This window comes from Anarrhichthys ocellatus, unplaced genomic scaffold (assembly GCF_004355925.1).
Source record: "Anarrhichthys ocellatus isolate YVR2014 unplaced genomic scaffold, GSC_Weel_1.0 scaffold39, whole genome shotgun sequence".
NCBI classification, from domain to species: Eukaryota; Metazoa; Chordata; class Actinopteri; order Perciformes; family Anarhichadidae; genus Anarrhichthys; species Anarrhichthys ocellatus.
Genome location: NW_022280069.1, coordinates 990,939 through 1,018,085, shown reverse-complemented (window position 1 = coordinate 1,018,085; position 27,147 = coordinate 990,939). Strand labels below are relative to the sequence as shown.

At 41.6% G+C, this 27,147-nt stretch overlaps 2 protein-coding genes across 12 annotated transcripts in view; both read left to right on the top strand.

The window, feature by feature from the left end:
• The window catches only part of syngap1b (synaptic Ras GTPase activating protein 1b), a 126,529-nt gene extending 119,586 nt beyond the window's left edge, over window positions 1-6,943 (top strand). For 8 of the 11 annotated variants that reach the window (XM_031867334.1, XM_031867339.1, XM_031867335.1 and 5 more), the window contains one exon: window positions 1,283-4,371. In XM_031867334.1, the coding sequence (XP_031723194.1) occupies window positions 1,283-1,633 (351 nt within the window). In that variant the 3' untranslated portion in view covers window positions 1,634-4,371. Of the gene's footprint in view, window positions 1-1,282 lie in introns of all 11 variants that reach the window. The other 3 variants (XM_031867336.1, XM_031867340.1, XM_031867338.1) reach the window with 3 other exon arrangements.
• Window positions 6,944-7,030: 87 nt separating this feature from the next.
• Window positions 7,031-27,141, top strand: smg5 (SMG5 nonsense mediated mRNA decay factor). Its single transcript, XM_031867344.1, has 22 exons — window positions 7,031-10,210; window positions 10,569-10,667; window positions 12,039-12,162; window positions 12,880-13,036; window positions 15,584-15,673; window positions 16,006-16,095; window positions 16,874-16,952; window positions 17,064-17,189; window positions 18,029-18,097; window positions 18,396-18,625; window positions 19,585-19,722; window positions 20,050-20,964; window positions 21,073-21,242; window positions 21,325-21,400; window positions 22,196-22,371; window positions 22,943-23,101; window positions 23,326-23,385; window positions 23,678-23,837; window positions 24,650-24,740; window positions 24,905-24,979; window positions 25,059-25,197; window positions 25,744-27,141. The coding sequence occupies exons 1-22, from the start codon at window positions 10,146-10,148 to the stop codon at window positions 25,825-25,827; spliced, it is 3,372 nt and encodes a 1,123-aa protein (XP_031723204.1). The 5' UTR covers window positions 7,031-10,145; the 3' UTR covers window positions 25,828-27,141.
• The last annotated feature ends 6 nt before the right edge of the window (window positions 27,142-27,147 follow it).

The window sequence follows — 27,147 nt, the reverse complement described above, 5'->3', positions numbered from 1 at the left end:
GTCTGATGGTAAAACTGTGATTTTTAGCTTTCTAAATGCTTCTATATTCAACTCATCTTGCAGCAGCTCTTGGATACGTTAAGTACCATTTCGAATAGAGTCCTCATAGATGTCTATTGGCACAATAACCTAATTGTTTTCTCTTCCCACTGCTCCTACACAGACGTCAGTGAACAAGACTGGGAGTGAAGGCTTGTGAACAGACCTTGATATAAACTAATAATGAAACTAGTCTTGCATTGCTGCAATGTAGGTAAGAAAAGATGGCAAAACCAAAACTTTGACTCAATCACCAATCAAAAGCTCCAACCCGGGATGAACACCCATGCAGCAGCTCATGGCTATGCCGTCAATGGGTTTGGGTTTAGACATTTTGATTGGTGAATTTGACAGGTTTGGATTTACCTGCCAGGCTATAGGATGCAGCTTTATCTTGCTTTTTAAATTTGGCGCTGAGCTCTTTTATTGGCTTGACGTTTTCTTGCATGTTTTTTAGAAGCAGGCTGATGCTGCGGTATGTGCTGTTAAGATGTTTATAGAAGCAGTAATTGTAGAGTTCTTATTTAGTCTTTAATTTACAACACTTTCACTTACTCAAGCTCGCACATTTACATAGAAACTTAGTCGTTATTGAACATGATTTGTGCTCGTTGGCAAAGAATGACACTTTTCGTGACACACGATAAACACTCCTTGCTACTCATCCAAAGAGGATCAGGACCCTTTGACCTCAAGAATTTTAATTCCCCTTCATGACCTCTTTCTCTGTGTCCCTTTCCCTGTGCTGCCATTTCTATTGGTGTACGTCATGCATCAACTTCGTAACTCATTTGGCTCTCTCTCTCTCTCCTCTGTCTGTCTCTCTCTCTTCTTTCTGTGTGGTCCTTCCAATCCTTTATCATTTGTCTTTTATTTTCTAATTCCTCCTCACTTTGCTTCTGCAATCGCTTTTACATGTACTCATTCCAACCGGTTCTTTGTATTTGTCAATGTTTGATGTTTCCCTACTTCCACACAACTCGATCACATTCCTCTTCTGGTGATTTTCCTCCTTTGTCCTCTTCCCATCTTTATCTCACTATTCTTACTTCCTCCCACGCTCGCGCACCTCTTCAACATGTGATTTTTATTCCCTCTACATGTCACGTTATCTGCCTTGATTGGACGTCTCCTTTACAACTCCTCACATCCCTCCCATCGTTCATTGAATGGCCTCTCTCCTACGTCCATCTCTCCCTGCTCCCACTCCTCTTTCCCCTCCCCTCTCTCTCTATCTCGCCAGGAGGACCAGCTTTCCTCCCTGGGTTCTGCAGACCCCGGTGTGAAAACTGAAGGTGGAGGGGGAGGTGGTGGAGGCGGAGGAGGACAAGGAGGAGGAGCGGTAACCGACGATCAAGGCCTCAGAGCTTCTTCCTCGGGCATTTCCTCCGACAGCTCGCCCCACAATGGAGTCCTCCCCCAAACTGTAGACCCTCCCTCTCTACCCACTCCTCATCAGCATCCTAGTCAGAATGGAGAGCTCCGTGGCAACCAAACATCCTCCCCCATGACAACCTCACAGGCAACCGGAACCACGGCAACAGCAACTACAGGCATAGCAGAAGAAGGGGGAGTAGGTCAAACACAACACTGAGCCAAATCAGAGAGAGATGACACAAAAGGAAAACACTGTCCACGTCTTTCCCATTTAGCGAGACAATACTTTGAAAAGAATTTCGCCGTAGATATTCGTATTCCAGTGGCAAGAGAGAGAAGAAACAGTGTGCAGGAGACGAGTAGTAATCGCACAGCCGCTGTACAGTGCATAACACATGAACACACAACACACAAAGGGCTCTTCAATGGACACTTGTTCTCTTGATGCTCACAGGGAGCTTCAGTTAGTATCAGTCTTGCAGGACAAGATAATGATACCCGATCACATACTCCTTGAATCAGTCAAACAAAGCATTTGACGTATACACGCCGATAGGTGAACACCTGCTCTGTGCACTCGTCGCCTTTCTGTGGCTTCATGAGAGATAAAAACACATAAACAAGCACTATAGAATGTCTTGCACCCCAAAGACTTCATAGTAGCCATTAGCAAGTGCTATAAGCTAGCTTGTAGTGACCCTTGACTCCCATGGATGTAGGTGCATTAAATATACCTATTCGGAACACGCCAGGCTGCAACTTGTCTAGGTAGAGATGTGGTGACGTAGTCTGGCTTTCTTAGTGCCTTTGAGTGTTTTTCAACAGGGTTTTCCTACAGAGATCTGATACGAGAGTAACAGATGGAGATCTAAGTTAGCTTTGCTAGTAAGAGAAATGATCTGTGGGCTGGAAACAGAGATTCAAAGACACACGATCAAGCGTCGTAGAGGTTTGATATGACGGAAGACATTTTTGGGAACTTTTTCCTTTTTTTTTTTCAATCTAAGGGACTTCTTGTTTTTGGACTGAGCTCGTGCAATTTTTCTCTTCTCAATCTCAGAACCGATCTGTGATAAAACTGGTGCTAAACAGAAACAAATGGTGCCATTTTCCAAGTCAAATGTCTGTGTCTGCCATAGCACTGCCTCTTTCATGATTCACTCACTGTCTCTTCTCTCTTTCTCTCTCCTGCAATTTGTCTTTGACAGGACTTCGTGTTCCCCCATTATGTTTTCTACGTGTCTGTGTCTTTGTTCTTTGTGCATCCTGTTGTGTTCTTATGTCCAACAGGGTTGTTGGGGTTTCCATATCTGTGTTTTAGAAGCGCCCTCCTCCAATCTCTGGTTTTACTAACACTTAATAAAAGCAGCTCCCCAACTCAAAAATTGATGGATCATCTATTGAACCGGATATTTCAAATTTGTTCAGACGAAGCCCCGAAGTGTTAATTTCTGTTTAAACAGAGAACTAATAACTTTAACATTGACTGAAGCTACTTTGAATGAAATGGATGTATGGAGGGTATTTTTTACAGCTAAAAGTGTCGGTCCATTTTTGTTTCACAGGAGATAAAAGGTGCCATTTTTACTTTTTATTCTGATTTCTTTTTTTGGTTAAAAAAACAAAAAAAAGCAGTTTTAACTTACGATTTTCACCAAACTAATGTTGTACGTGCGTACAAATACTAATGACACATTTGTGATTGGCCCTTTATGTTTTAAGTTTAGGTCACATTTTACTACGGTAAACATTGCCAGTGTGACATGATATCAAGGGTCATTGTATGTGTGAAACTGCTTAGGTTTGCCTGCCATTAAGTGCCTGGGATCAATATATTGAGCATCCTTAGGCCTGTAGACTTGCTAGTCATAGACCAAATGCACATTTTAATGCCTTGCTCGAGACAATAAGAATATATCGCACCCCTAATGAAAATCTCGAATGACACACTGTAGTTTTCATAATTTGAAGTTTCTTGTCAAAAGGAAAAGGCTGGCATCTACTTCTGAAATAGCATTAAAACAAATTAAAAGAGGAAACCGCTTGATTCACGGTACGTGTTAGAAATACTGTGTGATGTGTTTTTGAAATGAACTCTTCAGTTTCTCATTTGTCAAATGCTGAAAACACGAGTCTTTGAAATGTTTGTAATGTGTTTCCATATTCCTTCATCTTGTGTATGAACTGTCTGTTGTACGGTTTGTCTGGATGTGAACTTGTTTTTTCGTCTCTGTAGCCCCACACACACGGGTGTCGCTCTGAAACAACTCAAGCTTGTTAAAACATGCAGGTTGAACCAAGAGGATTTCACATCAGCTTCGTTTCAGCCATTTTTCTATTTAGTGTGAACCAATCACTTAATCTGCAGTGTCAAAGATCAAACATTAGCACTTTGTAGACGAGTGCTACAGGATTAGCTTAGAGTCATACTATCAATGAATGTTTAACTGTCAAACCACCAAATGTTAATAATGCAAGCAGTCTTACGCAGGGAGAGATTGTCTTCTATTTAGGCAGCTTGTAGGGCTACTTTTTTTCTTGTGAAATTACTTGTGTGTGAAGAATGTCGGATCTAAAAAGCGGTCTAGGTTTGAACATCAGTGTCTTTTCAGAGATGTGAGATGATTCGTGATTGAGAAATTAATATTGCTGTGAAAATACCTCAGTGACTCAGGTAAACAAGCAGTTGCCTCAGAGCTGAACACACACACACACACAAAAAAAACCTATAGAAAAGAGATGAGTCCAGCTTTGGAAAGACCGTGCAGATACTCAGTCTCAAGCTATGCTTCAATAGCACCTGATCAAGCACCCTCCCCCGTTTCTTCTCTCTCTCTGTCTCCCCTTTTTTTCTCCCCCTAGCCACTCTCAAAGCTTCATGGAGGACAATGTGGAACGTAATTGGCTGATGCACCATCGGCAGTCCGCAGGCTGGCACAGCCAAATGTCCAGAGCCCTCTCTCGTGACGCGATTGGCTGACAAAGGGAGAACTTGGGGCATTGGTCCCATTCTCTTTGCTCAAAGGATGGTGCAGAGCCCCAGCGGACCATGTAAGGAAATGCTGGGTTGTGTTTTTTTTTTTTTTTTTTTTTTTTTTTTTTTTAACTTTACTTGGGCCCTCTCTCTCTGATTTGAGTTTTTTTTTGTTATGTGTTTGACGCCTCGTTGTTGGATCTACATTTTACTTTTAAAAGGTAGGCTGGACACATATTGGCGTTTGTTAGCCTGCCGAGCATGCAAAGAACAGCTATGCAGTCTGATCAATCAGCAGAACGGAGGGACACAAAGGCCAAGGAAGGCGTGATGCCCAATATGAGAGAGAGGGGAGGTGTATTGTGGGTAAGATGAATTTCAAAGGTGCTTGACTTCTCTTAAAATTTCAGTCAAAGCTGATTTACTTTCAGAGCATTTATTTCCCTTCTTCTCTCTCTCTCTTTCTCTCTCTCTCTTATAGTCTTTTTAAATTACCCTTTGATTCCTCCTCATCTACTCACTCTTTATCTATCTAGGATTCTCAAAGCATTATTTAACCACTTAATTTTTACTCAAATTTAGACACACTTGATCTCTTTCTCGTTTCATAGTTTTAGTCCTTCCTTTTGAATCTCTTTCAGACTTTGAATTTAAAGGAAACTAAATATGCACAGCCTAAAACAACAAGTGAAACTGCTTCAGAACAAAACTCTTGCTTCAATGAAGACTTTGAAAAACCTGACAGAATGTTATTATTTATATTTCTATGATACTGCTTATTCTTACGATAGTATAAAAAAAACTCTTCATCAGAAATCTTCCGGAGCAGATATTTATTTCTTGATATAGATAGATGCCTCTATCTTATGGAAGTTCATCAATAATCCATTTTATATGAACCAAGTTTTCTTACTCAGACAATCTTGTGGAGAGAATCGTTGCCCTAAAGGACTGTGATGAAAGGGACAAACTTGTGTTTTACCTACTCCCCTTACAGCAGTTTGCACGTTGCTGTGACCTGTGCCCCCCCCCCCCCACACACACACACACACACACACACACCCCTTCCTCTTGGTTATAATCATTCAAAACAAAAAAAATTGGATGGATGTTTCTCGCCCAACAATCGCCATGGAGCTCTCCATTTGCGGACGATGTGACAGCCTTTGGATGAGGACATCCTTACAGCTATTGTTTTGTATACTCCACTTTCGACTACCTGTCTGTAGAGTTTTAAGCGAGCGGAGGATGAACTCTTGGTTTCAGTGTGGCCACTTTTTTTTTTGCAGTCAATTTGCTGTAAAACTCCCCATTCATTTCAATGGATGGACCCCACTGACGCCAGTCTGAGTTGAAATCCCCGCCATTTTCTTGATGACTGAGATGATGACAGAGAGAGATATGTTAGAGGTCCTGCTGAAACGAGTGAATGTGTTTGTATATAAGTGTGTGTACCGGTTTGTGTACATACTGGATAAATGTGTATATATGGTATGTCTATGTGTATATACAGTTTGTTTGTACATGCAGAGTGTACAGTTATTTTTCCTCTAACGTTTCTCTCTCTTTCTATGAATAGGTCTTCTCAAGTTACCAATACTGAGGCATGGAAAGGTTTTTAAATGTACCGAGCTATCAGAGGCACTTTGTGTACAGACTTAGAATATCAGCAAGGTCTGTCACGTATCGCTGCATTCTTGAAGCTCTCATACAAGAAGTAACTCACATAATCTTAAGCTTGCACTCATTTTCTGACCAACTCAAAAGCTTTTCTACAGTACATTTGGGTGACCAAGCAATGTTTGTACATATATAGACTAAGACAATTTTTTTTCCAGAAACCTCCATCTGCATTTCTTTAAAAGATTCTCGACCTGTTTTGAGTTTCTTGCGTATCTGACTTTCACTTTAGGTTCCTATGGTATATGTTTGCAACGGTTGTCATTCAGAGTTATATATTTATTCCGACAACCCTTATATATTTCTTGAAATTTTGTTCCCCAAATTCTGCCTCTCATGGAGCCTTCTAACCTTTTGTTAAGATGCGGTTAGACTGGCAAATCCTTCCGTGAAAGTATACTGTCATTACTTAACATTGCTTGTTTTTGTATAGGTCCTTACTAAATAAGTGTGCCTCCCCCCTTATACTCTTACTAACCTTAGATCCATTAACTCCTCTGGTCACTCATCTTCATACCCCTTGACAAGCCATAGCCCCCCCTCCCCAAAACTCCTCTATCGTTGTTTTGACAGGACAGACATTTGGGGATTTTGTGTATATTAATGGAAGAGTGGTGTTGAAGAGTGTATTGCAGTTGTATATGGAGTTGTTATGAATGTGGATATTCTGATCATTGAATTATTATTGTAATAATGATAATAATTATTGCCACTTTGATTTTGTTGATTAATTCCTTTGATGAAGATGCCATTGTTCCCTTTTTTTTTCATTTTCTTTTGGAATACACCGGAATTTATATTTTTCGGGTGGGTGAATCTGGAGATAGAAATACGTAAATAAATAAATAAATAAACAAATAATTAAATTCTTAATCTGCTGTGGAAATGTGTGTTCTGTTTCTTAATGCACTAACTTGGACTTGTCAAAGTGTCCGTCATGGTCTATTTATTTTTTTTATCAAGAACACTATTGTTTTCCCAAAACTATTAAAAACACATTAATGAGCCACACTGTTGCACTGGCTGACATGTACCTTCATTACCATGAATACGGTCAATGTAGCTTATCTTGAAACGATCCCACATTCACCGTCCTGCGGCAGTAAATAATCACTTACTAATGTGTATTAATTCACTGCTGAAAATAGTCCCCAGCAAATGCACGACCTCTCCTGTTTGAGTAACATTTGCTAAAAACTGTTTTTGGAAATCACTGAGCCTTTTTTTAAGATGAAAGTGTATCTTTGTCAAAATATATAGAAAATCAGGAAACATACTTTTTTCCAGTCGTAGTTTTTGGTCAATTCTAAGCCCACAACTAACATAAACAATGAATCTGCCGATTAGGTTCCAGATTAAATAGTAATATAATCTATATAATAATACAAAATTCCCCAGAGCCGAAAACAAAATCTTTAAATTGTTGATTTTATCTGATAAATGGTCCAAAATCCTGAAATATTTCATTTACAATCATATGAAATGAAAAGAAGCAGACCATCTTCTGTTTAGAGAAGCTAGTAGCAGCAACTGTTTGGCATTTTTGCTTCATAAATGATTAAAAAGACTCATTGATTATCAAAAATTGTTGTCGGTTAACTAATGACCTTATCGATGAATCAACTCATTGTTTCAGAGCTACACCAAACTGTAAGACTGTAAGACTGTCAACAAGGTTATGAATTGTAAAGAAACTCAATCCTCAAGTCATAAATTCTACACTTAATATCTGAATACTAGCTGAAATCAGGGTTAGGTCATTGATCTGCTTTGATTATTTAACCTTTTTTCCACTGTTTACAATATAGATTCATCTTCTGGACTTATAAGCTTGTGGTTGCACATGGTGCTAGCTCTATGGACTGTGATTCTTCTCTTGGTGAGCAGAGCAGATCATTTCCTCACACTCTCCTCTGCTGAGCTGCTGAGAGCGAGGACGGCAGGCAAGATCTGGGAGCTGGGGACTGGACTGAATATAGCAAGCTTGTAATTATCCTCATCCTCCTACATTTAATCGCCTGCAGTTCCTTTGAGGGTTGGCTACTTCTGAGTTTGGACAGAGCAAGAAGAAAAGAAATTAGCACAATGGAGGAGCAAGACATGCTGTGTAAACAAAAGAGACACGAGATACCTCAACCTGCTTCACATACATTCATGTAATCATTCTGCCAGGTTAAACTCTGGAGAATATTCATGTCATGATGAAATGGCTAGTAAGGTTTTCATTTTTCATGTACACATAGGTAATAACATGCCAAACATTGTGCATTTTTCGAGAGTTTCAAAGTGACGTCACGTTTACAACATCATTGCGCGCATACATAATTACAACAAACAAAACCGTGAGATAGTGAACCAGCACCTTGATAAAACTACATTTTTCTCCCTAAGTGATGCCCCATTAACTTCCATCATCATCTGTCATAACAATAATCTGTTTGGACAGTCAGGAAATACACAAAAAGGTGTTATATTTAGGAAGAAAGCGTCTCTCAAAATGCTATTTCTTTGAAAAGAATGTAAAATAAAATGTGATCTTGATAGACCTCTATTGGTAGCCAGGAGGAATTACAACAACAGAGTTTACACTGACCATGATCACTATGCCATGTTTCACATTTCTTTCACAACCCCATGTCCCCTGTAAGGAAAAAGGGCATGCAAATGATGGAAATGTGAATGCAAAAAGCTGGAAAGACTGTTGTTTTTGCGATACAAATATAGAGTCATTATCTTATACATACAAATATATATACAAGTTCAAGATTTCACTTGAGTAAAAGTACAAAAGTATTTACTGCAAAATGTACAGAAAGCATTAAAGGTTGTTGTTTCTTGAAGAATGATCATTTTCAGAGAGTTATATTATTGGAATATTATTAGTGATGCTTTGACACATAAGCAGCTGGTGGAGGAGGAGCACATTTTGTTATATATGTCAGATAATTGCAGTGGAGTAAAATGTACCATATTTCCCTCTTAATTGTAGTAGAGTGGAAGTATGAAATAGCATAAAATTGAAATACTCAAGTAAACTTAAGTTAACTAAATGTACCTCAACACTTAACCACTTGATGTTTCTCTGAAATCCAGTTTTTAGGTATTTGTACTTTATTAAGATAAGATAAAATACGATAATCCTTTATTAGTCCCGATGTTCGGCTATTTTAATCCTTTAATCCACTACATGTTGGGGACAAATAATTACTTGTTACTTTGACGATTTAGATTATTAACACGAAATACAAATCAACTAACAAATTATGATATATTATTATAGGTTCCCCATCACAATGTAAAGTAATGTAAATAAACCACATCTTTACCAGCTGCATGTACATATTCATTCATCCATAATTATAATCCAGTGATGTAATATGTACGTATAATAGGTCATTCTGCACATTGAGTACAATGCACTTCTACCTTTGGTATTGTACATTTGATGGTACTTTAGTACATTTTTTTAATAAAGGACTTTTACTTGTAGTTTTTTGGGACTGCAGTTTTGCTACTTTTACTTAAGTAAAATATCTGAATACTTATTCCACTACAGCCGAAATATATTATCTTCTAATTTCTCATTTCCAGTGGCAAAGGTGTTTTTCAAGATTTCAAGATTGTCGAAAATGGGGGATCTCTAGACAACCTGGCAACCCCTGATTTTCTGTTGACTTCGTTCCGTACTCTCGCGATATTCAGGCGGTCGGTGCCTGATAGGAATAATGGCCGCCTTCGTAGCAATGGCTGGAAAGGAGAACAACACAAGAGGCATGTCGGACCGTTTTAGCTGACCAGGAAGAGCCTAAATCACCGGGCACCTCCTCCTACCCGGTTTTCAGAACGAATGGGTAGAAGGGGTCTTGCCAAAGGACACAAGAAACGAAAGAGACTCGGAGGGAAAGTGAGGAAAGCTAACGCTATCTTGATAGCTAACGCTAGCTGGGCTATCAACACGGTTGTCACTGCCGGGGGAACAAACCCGAGTAGCCCTGACAACTGCGTGTCGGGAGGGTTGAAGGAAGCGGCGAGCAAACGCGGGAGCGTGTGATCAAACGACTTGCGAGTCGCAAAAATGAGTGGACCGGTGCAGGACAGTGAGCCAGAGGCGAAAGTCCTTCTCATCAAGCGGCTTTACAGGTAAGTTTGCGAGGCCGTTTTTTTGCGTAGCTAACGCTAACTATGATTGCTAATTGAACGTTATTGTGCTGGCTAACTTAGCGCTAGCCAATCAATGCTTGCTACCACAAGAAAGGGTCTGTCTATTCTTCCATTCAGCCACCTGTCACGACAGTGAGTAGCCCAACATCCCCCGCACACTCAGTCAGTGTAGCATCAGATACATCTCATCAGGCAGTCATCTTGCTTTGTGTAAAGCTTGTGCTTTGTACAGACAGGATGGTCGTTAGCATGATACCCCGCAGTATTGTTTAGATCACAGCGTTACAACCTTGTCGTTATGTTAACTCATGCTTCCTATTTGCCCAACGACACCCAGGGCCGTGGTGGAGTCTGTGCACAAGCTAGATGTCATCATCGGCGGCAAAGCATCCTACAGAGAGGTCTTCAAGCCGGAGAACATCAGCCTTCGCAACAAGTATGTCCAGCTGTTTCAGCAGTGTGCGTGTGCGTGTGTGTGTGTGTGTGTGTGAGTGAGAGAGAGAGAGTGTGTGAAAGGAGGCAGGAGTGTAACTTAAACATCTGGCCAGTCGCACCGAGCATTATGCATCTTCCTGTGGCCCACCTCCAGTTCATTTAGCTGATATAACCACCTCTCTATTATGCTGAGATTGACTGCACCCCAGAGCATCTCTGAGAGCTTTGGAGACCCCGGTCAGACTTGGTATTTTACATCCAAATTCTATTCAAATGCAGTTCACACTTAGCAATAAAAAAATGTATGATGTATCCAAACTGACTACTTATGTTTCATTGTATGTTTCATTGAATCATTTGATTCTATCTGTGAGAAATTGTGATCGCTGCAATTGTGAAAAGTGAGAAGTAAATGTGACAAAGATAGTTGATGGTGGAGTGTCTCCACAGATGGTGAGCAGATGGTGTATTTATTCGCTCAGTGACTGCTTTGGGAACCAACATGCACTCTGATAAATTGACTAGACGGGGTTTCATTGTGGTCAGGAAGTTGCATGTAAAGCTTAAGCAATTAGATAAAAGAAATAATTGTCAACTATTTTGATAATAAGGTAATTGTGTGAGTCGTTTTTCAAGTAAAGATGCCAAACTTGGACCAATTCCAGATTGTAACTGAAGATTATGTAAGGGAACATGCATCCATGACCACGCCTGAATGTGGCACGAGTGATTCATTTGCACACATTTAGGGATGATTTTTACACATGCATTTAAAGGTATCAGTCCCTACAGGACATCATTTAATGTAAGCGCCGTGGTCATATATTGCACTTCACTTGCAAATGGGATTATTTGGCACGTCTGTGCAAAGTGAGGCTCGTGTTTTTGTTCAGTATTATATTATACTCTTTGGCGTCGGAGAAGAGGAGAACCAAGCGTCTCGTCAAAGAGGAGATAATGAGAAAAACTGCGTGTTCTTGCCTAAATGTATTTACATAATCTTGCCATTGCCGGCACACACAAATTGGGGACTGATATTTCACAATATTCTGGAACAACTCTGACTTCTGAATGAGTTTACACAGATCGTGTGAGTCACAGCAGGGAAAGGCACACTTATTATCATCATTTGCTGTTGATGTAGGGATCATGCGACTCATGATATTTTTTTTACTATTGCTTAATCTGCAGGTCTTTTTCTCGATCATGAAACAGTACCCACCATTGACGTTTGTACCCTGCAAGGTGTTTCTGTTCTGCGTGGCCTCACCTGTTCATGTGAAAACTATGCTGACTCATTAGTTCACCTGTCAAACCGGTGACCCAACTACCTCCTTAACTTGTGCACGTGTGTGTCTGCTGTTTCTTTCAGGCTGAGGGAGCTTTGTGTGAAGCTGATGTTTCTCCACCCTGTCGACTACGGCCGTAAGGCTGAGGAGCTCCTCTGGAGGAAGGTTTACTATGAGGTCATCCAGGTTATCAAGACCAACAAGAAGGTCAGTGGCCCTGCAGCAAAACTAAAACCTCTTTGCATGTGTTAGCCAACCAGTTTAGCTGATGTTAGCTGGCTGGATATACTGTCTTCCACTAAAGGCAAAATCAGATAAACGTACTCATGTGATGTCAGTTGACTACAAGTTTTGTGAATGAAAAAAGTTCTGGCGGTGTGGAAGTAGAAAGAATTGAGTTTATCAGAGCCTTGTATCCCGTTACTCATCTCTGCTTTAGGGAAGCAGCTTCAGGCTACGTGAGCCTCTGCTCGTGTAACAGAATCTACCGACAAACTGTCATCGTTAGTGTTGAATTGCAGGTAATGTAGGCGTCATGCTGTGAAAAGGAGGAATACTGGTACAAAAAGACGATGTATCTGGCTGTGCTGCATACATTTTTTTATTCTTATTTAAGCTGTTTATTGTGAGTCAGATGATGTTATAGTTACTTAAGTGAAACTAACCTCATAATACTCATTAGTTTGCCAGTTTGTATTTATATATCTTTTTATTTCACAGTGGTTTTATTTCCCAACCACATTCCTTTGCATTAAACGTTTCCCCATTGCTTGTCGTTTTTATACATGCACAATATATTTGAGTGTTTCATGCCTTTTTGCCTTTTTGATTGTCCTTGTAAGCTACAGTATGTCTGCGATGTGGATGGTCTGGCTCACACACCTCTGATGTGTCAGCTCCTCTCTCTCTCTTCCTCGTCTGTAGCACATCCACAGTCGCAGCGCTCTGGAGTGCGCCTACCGCACACACCTGATCGCCGGCGTGGGTTTCTACCAGCACCTGCTGCTGTACATCCAGTCCCATTACCAGCTGGAGCTGCAGGACTGCATCGACTGGACCCACGTCACAGACCCACTGATAGGTCAGACACCAGAAACACACACACACGGAACATTCAAAGCTCAGACTAAATGAGGGACGTGGAACCTTCACATGTAAATGCTTGTAAATATGTTGTCCACATTTAAACAGTTTCTTCATTGAAAAAAGCATAGGTGTGAACAATAAAACTAATAAAGGCTGAATTCTATTTAGCTGCTCCGGTTTGAAGATCTCGGTAATGTGCATGCTGGTTCACTTTGATGGCTTACTGGAACACTAGAGTAGAGGAACAGAGCTATCGTTTACCGGTCCTTTTCTTACTACAACGGCTGCGCCACACGGCGTGTGGTGGCTGCCTTGCTCAGCGGCAGCTTCTCTCTCGTATGGTGTCCACACAAACAAGGTTGCTGCTGCTGACATCCCTTCTTTCGACATAGTTTGCCTTTCATAATGGCCAGAATGTTTCTTTTAATTTCATTATAAACGTCATTTATATTTATTTTAGATTGAAGTGTGTACGTGTAAATGATAACAATCCACAATTAAGAGCCGGTACTACATTCATTTTGGAGCCACCTAAGTCACTGCATTTTCCACAACACTGCCCTGCAAATATTTCAGAATAAAAGCCCTGTGTTACCAAATGAAAGGATTTTGTCCACATAAAGATGCTAGAGGGCTTTTATTTTGAAACAGAAACAGGAAGTTTCTCGCATATAGACATTAACACTGTAGTAATGGTGCTGGTATGATGTCAAAGATAATTTTCACTGTTTTTAGTTTTGAATGCACTCTATTACAGTGAGACATTAACCTAAAACCACAAACGCATAGCTTTTTATTTTGCCATTTTTGCAACAGTCAGATTAGCTTTCCTCATGAAATAGGTAAATCCCATTCAGCGTGGTGTAGTGAGGGTTTTGTAACTTGTGTAATATTCAAACTCTCTGAAAGCCTCCACTGGAAAGTTGAATGTCATGTACAGGTTGTATTAAAATTAGTGCTGGGCAACGATTAAAATATTTAATCGCGATTAATCGCATGGATTCTTTGCGATTAATCGTGATTAATCGCCTTGTTATGGCAAAATTCAATAATGAATTCAAAAGTAGTGTATTGCGCACTTTTATTTTAACAGTACTGCTATATGAACAAAAGGGCAATAACATTTGGTTTGCAAACACTTTAAACAAATTAGGTTATTTTTAACAGCAGTATTCCCTTTACACAGTAGCAGTTACAACACAGTTATAAAGATTCTGATCATAGATATTCAGCTGGTGTTCATAACTTTATTTCCATGTGTGTAAGAGATGTAATTTGAAATATACACCTTGAAAACTGCAAACCTATCTACTTCTTTTTTTTTTTTTTTGTTAATTCTCAGTAGTGATAACTAAATGATGCTTATTATACATATTACAAACAAAACACTTTAAAAACTCGACAATATGTATTTACTTTTGTAAATTGTTTGATTGCATGATTTACTTTTATTGTGAAGAACATGAAAACGGAAGTGCTTTTACTTTGAAGAGACAGGAAGTAGAATGGTACGTGTTCGTGACGCTAACAATATTGATGATAAGTAGAAAACCATATGTCGGGTGCAAGAGCGCGTTGTGTTCACTGTAACACTGTAATACTGCAGTTCAGACATTAAAGTGTTCCGTTCAAACAAGACGTGTCTTGGTCCTCACTAGAAGCTCCACTTCACAACAGTCACGTTTGATCTGTAACGAGACGATCACGCTCGTGCGTGTGCGTGTGCGTGTGCGTGTGTGTGTGTGTGTGTGTGTGTGTGTTTGTGTTTGTGTTTGTGAGACAAGAGTGAACGATGGTGACGGAGTAGGAGGGGTTACGGACCCGGGGGGGGGAGAAGGAAGTGACGCCACACAAACACAGCTGTTCACTGCTTGCTGCCTGGTTCTTGTGTTAAAAATGTGGCTTAATAATAAATAAATAAACTGCGTTAACGCACGATAATATAATTGTCGGCGTTAATTAATGAATGCGTTAACGCACTAATTTAAATGTACTTTCACACACACACAGATCACACAGATCACACCATTGCATTTAGTGTTTATGTGACATTGTCTGAATTTAGTCCGTATCAGATGTCGGTGTTCTCTTGCACTATGCAGAGCAGACAAATGGGTGGAGAAGTGCCAAGTCAGTGTATTGTCAGCGAAGACAAGCAGACAGGTGACAGGTACAGGGTCACCCAAGTTATAGTACTATGTAGTACTATGTGTAGTACTATGAAGCCGGTACTCAGACAACAGGGGCTAAATACCAGGGGTACATAGAGTCTGTAATCCAGTCCTCCAGCTGTTAACGTTTTTCTTTTCAAGAAATATAAATCTTCTCTGCCACTGAAATATAGAAGCACCTGTGGACATTAATGGAGAAATTATATCTGGGTGCTGTCTCTAGTATTCAGACTTTGCTTTTTGCAAGTTGTTGCTGTGCTCGGATTAAAACTTGCTCTTTTGTTACATAAGTCCAAGTCATTTTGGGTAAGTGCATCAGCTAAATGCTTGAAATGAAGAAACACAGAACATTGTGTAATTGTTCCCCGCAGGCCGAAAGAAACCGGTGTCAGCCACCCCCAAGGAGATGGAGTGGGCACAGATGGCCTGTCATCGCTGTCTGGTCTACCTTGGAGATCTAGGTAATAACATGTTAATAGAATGTGCAATTATTTCATCTCTCTACCCAGCTTGCAGAGGTGTGAGACAGCATGTGTACGTCATTCAGCGTGGGAAAATTTGGCTTAGCTACTGAGTATAATTGGCAGGAGGGTGTTCGGTTGGTTTAGACTTATGTGACACAGAGATATTTGGGTTGATTTTACATTAAAAGCTGAAATCATCAAGCAAAGGAAGTAATGTCTGCAGCACTTTTGGTTTGCTTTTGATAGATTAAAGAAAATCAGTGAACATTTTATATCTTGTTGACATTTATTATGACCGTTTCTCTGTTCTTTGAATGTTTCGTCTGCAGCCCGTTATCAGAATGAACTTGCTGGAGTGGAGTCTGAGCAGCTGGCAGAAAGGTTCTATCATCAGGCTCTGTCTGTCATGCCACACATGGGTGAGTGAATGTAATGGAAGAGTGGCAGCAATGCTTTGTTTCTTAAAAGCTGTGGAAAACACTTTCATCAGATGGTATTCTTTTGGTATCCAGAATAATAAGAAACATATGAAATCCCATTGTTCAATAGAAAAAGAAAGCAATTGAAGAATTAAGCTTACAAATATTAACTTTCCTCATGATGTTATTATTATGTTTAGATTGCAAATGTGTTCAAACAGTACTTAAAGGAATAGTTCAACATTTTAAGAAATACTCCTTTTGGCTTTCTCTCTGGTAGTTAGATTCATACCGCTCTCACATCTGTACGCTAGATATGAAGTTTGAGCCAGCAGCCGCTTAGCTTAGCTTAAAGACTGGAAACTAGGGGAAACGGCTAGCTTAGCTCTGTCCAAAGGTAACAGAATCTATCAGCACCTCTAAAGCTCACTAGTTGACACATTGTGGAGCAGTAACTTGTAATCTGGAGTCTCGGCTGAGTATTGTATTTCTCACTCAGACAAACTTCCAACTTCCACACCGATTTTGTGTGTGTGTGTGTGTAGTTGTACTGTGCTTTAAAGGGACTTATAGCTTACATTTGTACATTGATCAGAGCTTTATGTTTCAGTAAGTTTACTGATTTACTCGTGAATTTCAGTTGAAATATTTTGTTGCTCCTTCCTCCATTAGTTATTAGACAGATCTTTAGGTAATGATTCTCTGTCCTCATCAGTCAACTCTACAAATGAAGGTAAACTTAACTTGTTGACCCGTCTGTTCATCCATCTGTCTACAGGAATGCCGTTTAACCAACTGGGCACACTGGCAGGAAGCAAGTTCTACAATGTTGAAGCAACCTACTACTACCTTCGCTGGTGAGGAATGTTTATGTGCAGTTATGTTTGATGTTAACTACTGAACCACAGCACAATAAGTTCAGAGTCTTAACAGATGTTTTTTTATTTTTTTTTTTTAATCTGTGCTAGCATCCAATCAGACGCCCCCTTTGAGGGTGCCTATGGCAACCTGAAGCGCCTGTTTGACAAAGCTGCCAAGATGTACCACCAGGTGAAGAAGCAGGAAATGAAGAAGCTGTCTCCTTCTCGCCAAAGGTGAGTCCCCCGAGGCCTCAGGAGCCCTCTTTGGACAACAGTGGTCTTCATGTTTCTCTCTGGCTTGCCTGGAAAAACACAAGTCTGAAATATAAACAGAATATTTGGACTTCACTGTGCCGACATCCCAGAGTAACTTTTTGATTTGCTTTCAGCGTCTCTCTGCGGATGGGATTAGATAATTGAGGATCCCTGTGGGGAGATTATGTTGTTGAAGCAACAAAAGTATCAGAAATCAGAAGGAATAAAAGACAAATATGCACAAAAATGAAGCCAGTAAAATAGACGTTTCAAGAGATGATGCCTGGTGTGTAGCAGAAAGTTTTAGAGAGGATAGATAAAGGTCAAGTCATGTTGCTTGCTAACTATGGGATTACTTAGATTACTACTGTACATGGAGCTAATAAGATTAAGACATTCTTTTGCCACCTGGACAGAAAACAATACTGTTTTGTTCCATTTACTTTAATAACACTTAACTTAGCTGCTTTTAATGCTAAAGGCTGCTGGCTCAAACTTCATATTTAGCATTCAGACAAGAGAGTGCTATCGATCTGCTCATTCAACTCTCAGCAAATAAGTGTATTTCACCCTCTTGCTAGCCTAGTGTACGTTGTTTATCTGTTCAGGGGTCTCTGAGAACAGAAAGGGTTAGTGATAGACCGCCAACACTTTACAACAACACACCTCTGTTTCCATTGTTTTACATGCACAGGTGCCTCTAAAACATGAAAATCTTAAATGGAAAGAAAATGCTGAATTTGATTGAGAATGTTCATACAAAATCTAAATATCTGTAATCTATGATTTCCATAATTTTGCTGTTTTCTTTTGTGCAGATTAAAAGACATTAAGCACCTCCTGGTGAGCTTCATGTACCTTCAGAGCCTGCTGCAGCCCAAGAACAGGTGAGAGCTCGTCCTCCGCTGTTTGAGAAACCGTCCACAGTTGAAACAAGCCTTTGGCTTTACTGCATTTTTAGTATTGGTATGTTAAGACTGTACACAGTCTGTTATGTATGTTTACTTATTGTCAAATGACAATGTATCGAAACTCCTACCTGTATCAGTGATATCAAAGTCAAATATTTGGTTTAGAAGTGTCCAGTGTTTGCTGCCTGTTAAAATCTTCACACAAACTGGTTCAACAAAAGAATGTGGTGCATCCTTTTCCTCTCGTTGCTGCCCCTCCTCTGTCTCTATGCAGTCTAATGGAGACGGAGCTGACGTCACTTTGCCAGTCGGTGCTGGAGGACTTCAACCTGGTGCTGTTCTACCTGCCGCCTCCACCGCATGGCGGTGCTCACCACTCCCCCAGCGAGGAAGAGGAGGAGCAGCCGCAGCATGCTGACAGCTCCTGCCCCGTGCTGCCCGACACCCTCGTCTTCAAAATGGTGGTCACTTGTCTGATGGTGGTGCACAGCCTGAAGAGGGGAGGTTAGTGTTAAGGCTGTGGGCGTACTTCATCATTTTGTCTTCTAAAATGTTTCAATACATTTTGATGACTAATATATAACTGGACTACAGTAGGGAGCAAACATGAACGTTGAGGTTATTTTTACTGTCCCACTAAGGGAAATTTGTTTTGCAAAGTAAACATACAATAGTGCAAATTTGCAAATATTCAAGTGTGCAAGGGAAGTGCAAAGAGTGCAGCCAGAGCCTGTTTTTCATTTTAAAAGCTGCATTTCCATTTCAGTACCGTCTTCAGTGAGCTTGTGTATCTAGATGACATGAGGACCACAATGATTAGTGGAAGGAGAAGATAACACAAACCAGACTCAGTCACAATTCTGTCCAAAACACCCATTTAAGCTGTTCTTGTTTCTTGCCATTATAAAATAATCTGTGTGGTGGATTGACTCCAAAACTAAAATTCAGACCCGAACGTGACATTTAACGAAATGCATAAATCTGCAGAGAGTGATAGCAATTCATGAGTAGTAATCTTTTGTAGATTTTCATTTATATAAATGTCAAATGGGTGCCTGTGGCGACATTCATGGGAAAAATACCAAGTAGTGTTCATGTAATTGATGCGTTCTCCATCACCCAGCACTGATTGGTCCGTCAGAGAGGGTAGGCGGAGCTAACGCGACAGACTCACTCCTCAACTCGCATGTATGTGAAGCGGCGTTACTGTGGCCGAACAATCACAGAAAAGAGAGATGACTACAGACGAGGAAACCCAAAGAAACAAATTCAACATTCAGAAGAAGGCAAAGGGTCAGAAACAATCCAAAAACACACCTGTGGTTTATTGCCATAGATGCCGCCAAAGATAACGAAACGGAGATCTTCGAGATTGTAACTTGAAGTATAAAACGAAAGACGTACACATTTAAAATGTAAATGATTTTTGTTTGTACTAATAAATGTTTTATTGTGTCTTTTAGGATCAAAGCAGTACAGCGCGTCCATAGCGTTCACTCTGGCGCTGTTCTCCCATCTGGTGAACCACGTCAACATCCGTCTGCAGGCTGAACTGGAGGAAGCGGAGAGCCAGGTGCCTCCACTTCACACTGACGCCACAGGTGAGAGAGGAAATCTCTGTCTCCATATATGGAGAGAGAAAGGAACACAAATGCAGTTACAAGTTAGTTCAATCCACACAGATAAATGCATCAAACCCAATGTATTCTCATTAGCATACTCCTTTAGGATTACAGAGCTGCCTCTTCTTGTTTAACATCACATCTTTTGGGAGAACATCAGCTTTGTGTGAAGTTCTTACAAGTCAAGAGCAATTTAACGTTCAATGAGTAATATGTAGTTAGAAGTAAGGGATTTCAGAGAGTCACCTGTGACAAACAACCTGAACAAAATCAAAACAGTCAGTGAATCTTTCTTTTCTTATCTAGATGACCCGGAGGTGAGGGACTTATCGGCTCCAGCGGCAGATCGCCCCGTTGAGAAGCCTCTGCAGAATGGCTCCCTGGAGCAAGAAGATGAGGAGGAGAAGGATGAAGATGGCCGGGAAAGGGTTGGCGCCAAAAAACAGTGCAGTGTGGAAGAACAGCGCCAGTTGGAGGAAGAGAAACAGAGACAGAAGAAGAAGTACACCCGACTCTCGAGACTCCGCCGGCGCCGCTGTGCACGCAAGGACACTCGAGGAGAGGACGAGAGCGACCTGAGCGAAGGCTTCGAGAGCGAAGAGGACGAGGAGGACGTTGACGAGAGGAGGGGCCACGCTGACTCAACAGGTGCCACCACTACGGGGACCCCGGTCAATCTGCCGGCTCTCAGGAAGGAGACTAAGAGGGAACCCCTGGGTGAGGAGGGCAGCTGGGGGAGCGGATCAGAGGAAGAGGAGGAGGAAGGAGGAACAGCGTTTGACGTAGAGACCGACTCGGACATGAACAGCCAGGAGTCTCGCTCAGACCTGGAGGACATAGAGGACACGGAAAACTCTGACAACTTGGAGGGTCAGGCACGGGAGCCCCAAGACGAAGAGGAAGATGAGGACCAACCCAAGGAAGAAGGAGGCGAGAGGGACGGCGATACACCGCCCACCACTAACGGGCCTCTGGTGCCCAGCGACTCCAGCATCAGCACTAACCTCCAGGCCATGTCCTCGCAGCTCTTCCAGGCAAAGCGCTGCTTCCGCCTGGCGCCCACCTTCAGCAACATGTTGTTGAGGCCTCCGGCCTCGTCTTCTCCGGGTATTCCCACCCCTACCGAGGCCTCTGCCCCCCCCTCCCAAGAGACACCCCCTCCTCCTGGGGATTCACCCTGCGATATGAACCCCGGTGCTGCCAACGGAACCAATGACAATGGTGATGTGCTTTTTACCTCCAACTTTCATGTAATCTGTCCTTTTAGTTGCTTTTTTCCCCCTACTGTTACTCAAACTTTTTGCTTTATTGTTCTGTCCCCTCTTCTAGACTTGGACTCTGATTCGGAAGGCAGCCAACACAGTACTCAATCGGTACATAGTGAGAAAACCCTCTTGGAGAAGCTGGAGATCCTGACCAATCAGGGGTTGATCCAGGTGGTGAAAGTCTTTGTTGATTGGCTGAGGACAAACACCGACATCATCATCATGTGTGCACAGGTGAGAGGGCTGAACGTCCCGCTTCGTCTCTTGAAACACTGACATTTTCGGAGCATATTTATCAAACTGGTTCTCTCTGCAGAGTTCTCAAAGCCTGTGGAACCGACTGTCTGTGTTGCTCAACCTGCTTCCAGATGGCAGCAAGATGCTCGAGGCTGGTGAGTTATTGCTTAAAGATTTATGCTGCTTTATAGCTCAGTGGGTACCGGATGACACAACAGTAACTATGTTTTGTTTCCCCACTTGAACAACAACACTAAAATGTCCTTTGAGACACAGAGTGAAGACATCACCTAAACCACTCATTTAAAGGAGTAGTACGACGAACTACGTGTATTTGCTTTCTTGCTGAGAGGGATTGGTCCCACTCTTATTAAACTTATTAAACTACCAAGATATAACTTTTAAATAAATATTGAGCTTTAGAGATTCTGATTGGCAATTATTTTTAAACATTAGACAAAGTCGGGGAAGCTGTTTCCCTCTATTTACAGTCTTTATGCTGAGCGATCACACCTGCTGGTTGTCAAATAACAGTCCAATCAAATTTCCTTATGATATATCAATATTACTGTGTGGTCCATTTCACTTGAATCTTGTCATTAAATCATAACACACATGTGTATAGTTACGGTAAAAAGCAAGTATCAGTTGCAAGCCTTTTATCCATGCAGTTTGATGTAATGGTTATTAAAGATGTTTTTCTATGTTAGTAAATAGTTTTAATGTATAATGTTTATGGTCATTGTGATATATATTTTGTCCGTATCCCCGTGCTCTTGTTCCATCCCTGTACTGCGAGCACTCACTTAACAAACATAGAGAGCGAATACTCGGCTCTCACGCTGAGTAATGGTCTTCCTGTGTGATTTTTTTTTTGTTTTTTTAATGACTGTGCTCTCTGAGTCTACAGCTCATTTATTTATTTGTGTGTGTGTGTGTGTGTGCCGCAGAGCTCGGTCTGAACGCCGAGGTGACGGAGCTGTTAAACGAGTGCGAGCAGCCCGGTTTGGTCCAAAGTCTGCTGCTGCCTGAAGATTTGGCTCTGCGACACCTGCCTGCTCTCAACGTAGCTCACCGCCGCCTCGATTTTACCCGCTGCAACCCGTCCCTCAGCTCTCTACAGGAGGTACACACACACACACACACACACACACACACACACACACAGGGTCAGCTTTTACAGATGTTCAGTGTTTGTTATAAACACCAAAAGGCATCAGCTCCACCATGCCAATAACTTTATTGTTGTAGAATCGTGTTTTCTGCCAGTTTTTTTTATGAGCCAGGAAGTTTGCAAATATCAAAACAGTGTTGTTATCAGAACAGTACATCCTTTCAGCATTTACAATGTACTCGAAGAAGACAGAAACAGAACATGAGATCAGGAAAGAAAGGAAGAAACTAATTTAAATGAAAGAAGGGCGTCTCTAAGAAACGTACATGTTCCAATTCTCCCAAATTTACTCAAATTGACTTTTGTTAAACCTCATGGAGAAGGAAGCCTCGGTACATCTGTCATCATCCCATCTTTACCAGGACACTGAAACATATTAGGACTCTTGTGTGCCCTTCATTACTCACTAAAGACAAGATGTAGTTGGAGTAAAAGTCCTCAAGTTTAATTTACCCGACATGATATGTTATTATCAAACATAATATAAAACCTCTTGACATGTTCTGCTCTGTCTTTCCTCCAGTGTGTCGTGCGAGTGTGTTGCATTCGCAGTTTTGGCCACTTCCTGACGAATCTCCAGGGCAACGTGCTGCACTTCAACCCGGAGGCGGGCATCTTCACCAGCATCAGCCAATCCGAGCAGGACAATCTGGTGCAGCAGGCCAAGGCCCAGTTCCGAATGGTGAGTGACATCTGAACAGAACAACGTTGAAAGAAGAACCACCAGGGGGCCTCATTCAGTCTAGTCTCATTATTCTGTGTGCCGCTGACACGGGGAAAATGCCGATGTTGTGTAACGGTTGAACTAAATAACGTTGAATAATGTTTTGTTTTTTTGTTACCTGTGAGTAAAGCAGCTGTCCCTTTTTGCTGTTGACTCTCGTGTGTCTATCTTTATTTGTCCAGGCTGAAGAGGAAGCTCGTCGAAATCGCCTAATGAGGGATATGGCCCAGCTGCGACTGCAGGTGTTTAATCTTATCACTGGCTGTTTACCCCGTCTGTGTTTCCCTTTGAAATCTGAGCAGCGTGGACACAGCTGTGTGCTGATACGGTCATCACTGGCAAAAGAGCAGCGCTCAGGGCGTGTTTTTGAGAAAAAAACATTTATTTTCTTGTGTTTGTGTCTGAAAACACATCTGATGGAGGTAGTGCAACCGGTATAGGAACCTTGAGATAGTAGTGTTGTATTTCTGTGACCGTGAATGAACACCTTACAGTAACAGCACGTGGTCTGCTGTTGGGCCTCTTGTTCTGCAGTTGGAGGTGTCGCAGCTAGAGGGCAGCCTTCAGCAGCCTAAGGCCCAGTCCTCCATGTCTCCCTACCTGGTGCCAGACACAGCTGCTCTCTGCCAGCATCTCAACCTCATCCGGCAGCTGGCCAGCAGCGGCTGCTTCATCATCATCATCCCACGGACAGGTCGGTGCACTGATTTTAGCAAAGAGTTAAATTAATTTATCTTTTTTTAAATTGGTCAATGCATCTGTTCATTTTCTGCCACTTATGCGGGTCCAGGTCATGTAGATTGTTAATTATATCGGTAGGAATGTTTTTAACATCCTGCATGGAAGTACTGAAAAAGGTGCCATTTCATCCATATTAATTTTCCTTCATACTGTGGACGGTATAATCATGATGCAGGTATGAAACCTGCATTTCATGTGGCGTTGAAAAGGTCTTAAAAAGTCTTACAGTTATGTTTGGGAACCCTGCAGAAGCCCTGATGTACACAAAGACATGGCTAAACACAAGTTCATTGCAAATTAGGGGTAGAAATTCTGAACATTTAGTATCGGATTTTATTATCAAATGCATTTCATGTCCAAAAGTCTTTTAATAAGTGGAGTGGCTTCAACACTCTTGCATTACCCTTAAATGTACATTAATAATTGTATTGTGCTGTTGATCGATGCTTGAAACTATGCAAAACATAGAAGACACTTTTTTTTTCTGAAACAATTAGTACATTAATCAAGCAGTCGACTGAGTCGTCAGTAATGTTGAATATACATTGTTTTAATTATTTATCAAACAATGCAAAATGACAAATATTGCTGATTTTGTCATTGTCATGCAATCGTTCGGGCACTTGGTCAGAAATAAGTTATTTGAAGAAGTCAGCTGGACTTTATCTTTTCACAAAGTCGGTTTGCGATTCATATTTAAATGTCCTGTCTGCTGACGTGACTGTTTGCTTGGCTACTTAGTCTGACCTACTTCTTCTGTCGCAGTGATTGATGGACTTGACAGGTTGAAGAAGGAGAATGCCGGAGCGAGGGATGGCATCCGCTTTCTGGAGTCTGAATTTCGCAAAGGCAACAGGTGGGTGTTGGTTTCATGCGTATGGTGACCGATGGAGCTTCTCGCTGTCTAGGATTGGATGTGAAAGAGTTTTTTTTGTTGTGTAGTACTTGTCAAACACAAATCTCACTTTTACTCCATCAAACTGTGTTTATTTAAATATTCTGTTTCACATCCTTCTGTAGGTACATTCGCTGCCAGAAGGAGTCTGGTCGGAGTTTTGAAAGAGATAAACTGAAGCGTCAGGACATCGAAGCCTGGTAAACCTCGCTCCCCTCTCTACAGTTACCTCTGTTTGTTCAGGGTGGATGACTCTGACTTCTCTTTGTTCATTTCAAGGCATTTATACAAGATGGTGGACAGCTGTCGTCAGCTGACCGTCTCCCAGAGCAATGGAGATGAAGACACAGCCGGCATGGTGACCATTCTGACTGACCATCAGGTGGAGGAGCTTTGCACTCGCTCAGCAGCAATGAAGGTCAGTCACTCTGGAAATCGACATTTTGCACCAGGACTAGTCCAGTTTCTGCTCTGTTTTTGCTCCAGTGCTGTCCTCTTCATTTTCATACAGATCCCACAGCCATCTGCTGATTTAGGGAGGGGGCGTTAAGATGCTGTTGGACATTGTAGCCATTCGAATAAACAAACATTTTGAATCCCTATTTCTTTCTTCTCAATAGTGGTGTGTTAGAAAGACATTTGCGTGAGCTGTAATGACGGAATATACATACAAGCCTTGTATTAAGTTTTTTATGTATTGCATGTAGGCTTGGGCGATATGACGACATAATCACGTTTTTGGTTGGCCGCTGTAATGGTCCTCACGTGTCCACAATATCAGATGGATATTCAATTATGCAACACCTGTGTTGTGCTATTTTTAGTCTCTCTTTCTCTTGTTTTCTCTGTGCTTCACCACATTGTTGTTGTATCAAAAACAAGCCGACAATGTTAAAGGAGAGTTTCAATATCACCTAACCCTAATGTCATGTCTGTCTTTTTTTTTTTTTTTGTCCGCCGTCAGTCGGCGATCCAGGCGGCGGGCTCGGCGGGCATGGAGCTGAAGAACATCGTGGACTTCTACCGGCAGTGGAAGGAGATTGGCTGAGAGCTCAAACAGGGGCAGCTGTCGGCGCTGCGAACAGCTGATCGATCACAACACTCGCTCCCTCTCTCTCTCTCTCCCACTCTTTTGCTCTGTGTGTATCTGCGTCTTCAAAGGCAAAAACCAACTCAAAAGAAAGCTGAATCGAAGGAAAGAGTTAAAAGCTTAGAGGAGTGGAAAAGTTAAAAGAGTGGAGTTTAAAAAAGACAAAAAAAAAAAGAAGAAGAGAAATGCGAGTGAAAACGGAGCTGTAAGAAAGAGCAGATCTCCCACCTCCCAATCCTAAACATAAAGAGTGACCTCTAGTGGTCGGAGCGCGGAAACGGTGGGGGAATGTTACACAACTTTTAAAGTGCCCCTGGTTCACACCCTAACCAGGAATACACTGTATATGTTAGCAAACGAGTACATACGTGTCGAGAGAGAAAACCGCACACACATTAACACATTCACGCTCAGATGAATCCATGTAGATGTTTAGAGCAGTGGTTTGGATTTCCGTTCCCTCCCTCCCTTTCCCTTCAGTCTGTATTTCAGAGAAGAGGGTAAAGGACGTGCGTGTCTGGTAGGGCTGCGTTTTTGGAAAGCCGAGGGTGTATGAAGACAACTTTAAAGACGGAGAAAACCCACTCTGTCCACCTGACACCTGAGGCTTCCAGCTCTACAAAACCAAGCAGGCGTCTCGTCACTCACAGGCCTCTAGGAAAGGTTGAGGAAGACATAATGTACACTTCTCCGGGATCGGTTTCTTTCCTATGTGGCTCCTTGTTTTTTTCCTTAATTGCGGTGTACTTTTGTGACCAGTGACTTTGTATTGTGCTATTGTGTATGAGAAGAGAAAAGGAAGAAGAACAAACAGGTGGTGTCCTGTTAAAAGTTTTTAATTTGGATTTTATTTTTGTACCCAAATGATGTTGTTTATTTTGCTTTTCATAAGCTAAATTTGAACGAGATCTCCAAGAATGTTTAAGGGAAGGGGTTGTTGCCGTGCGTTGATCCACTGAACAAATCCTTCAGATCAGAAAATGAAGTGAACGATTTATAATCCAGAATTTATTTATCCAGGTGTCATGTTAGAGGGAGCTAGAAGCTGATCAGCCCCATGTTGTAGCCAGTCACCGAGGAGGCTCGGAGGAGAGGGGCCGGCTGACTCCCAGAGGACTGTGGGCTGTATTTGGACCCCTGTAAACTCCTAAAATGTGTCCCATCTACATCACCATTTCCATAGTGACTGTCCCATCATGCACAGTGCAAAAGAAAACCAGTATATGTGTGTGGCCATGCATTGAACAATAAAAAGAAACTCGTATAAGATGATAACTT

What these genes read in the sequence shown, in the direction of transcription:
- smg5 (XM_031867344.1), top strand. Translation starts at nt 10,146, where the DNA reads ATGAGTGGACCGGTGCAGGACAGTGAGCCAGAGGCGAAAGTCCTTCTC. An exon ending in GGTCTACCTTGGAGATCTAG is followed by an intron (nt 15,674 to 16,005) that starts GTAATAACATGT and finishes TTTCGTCTGCAG; the next exon opens with CCCGTTATCAGAATGAACTT. An exon ending in CAACGGAACCAATGACAATG is followed by an intron (nt 20,965 to 21,072) that starts GTGATGTGCTTT and finishes CCCCTCTTCTAG; the next exon opens with ACTTGGACTCTGATTCGGAA.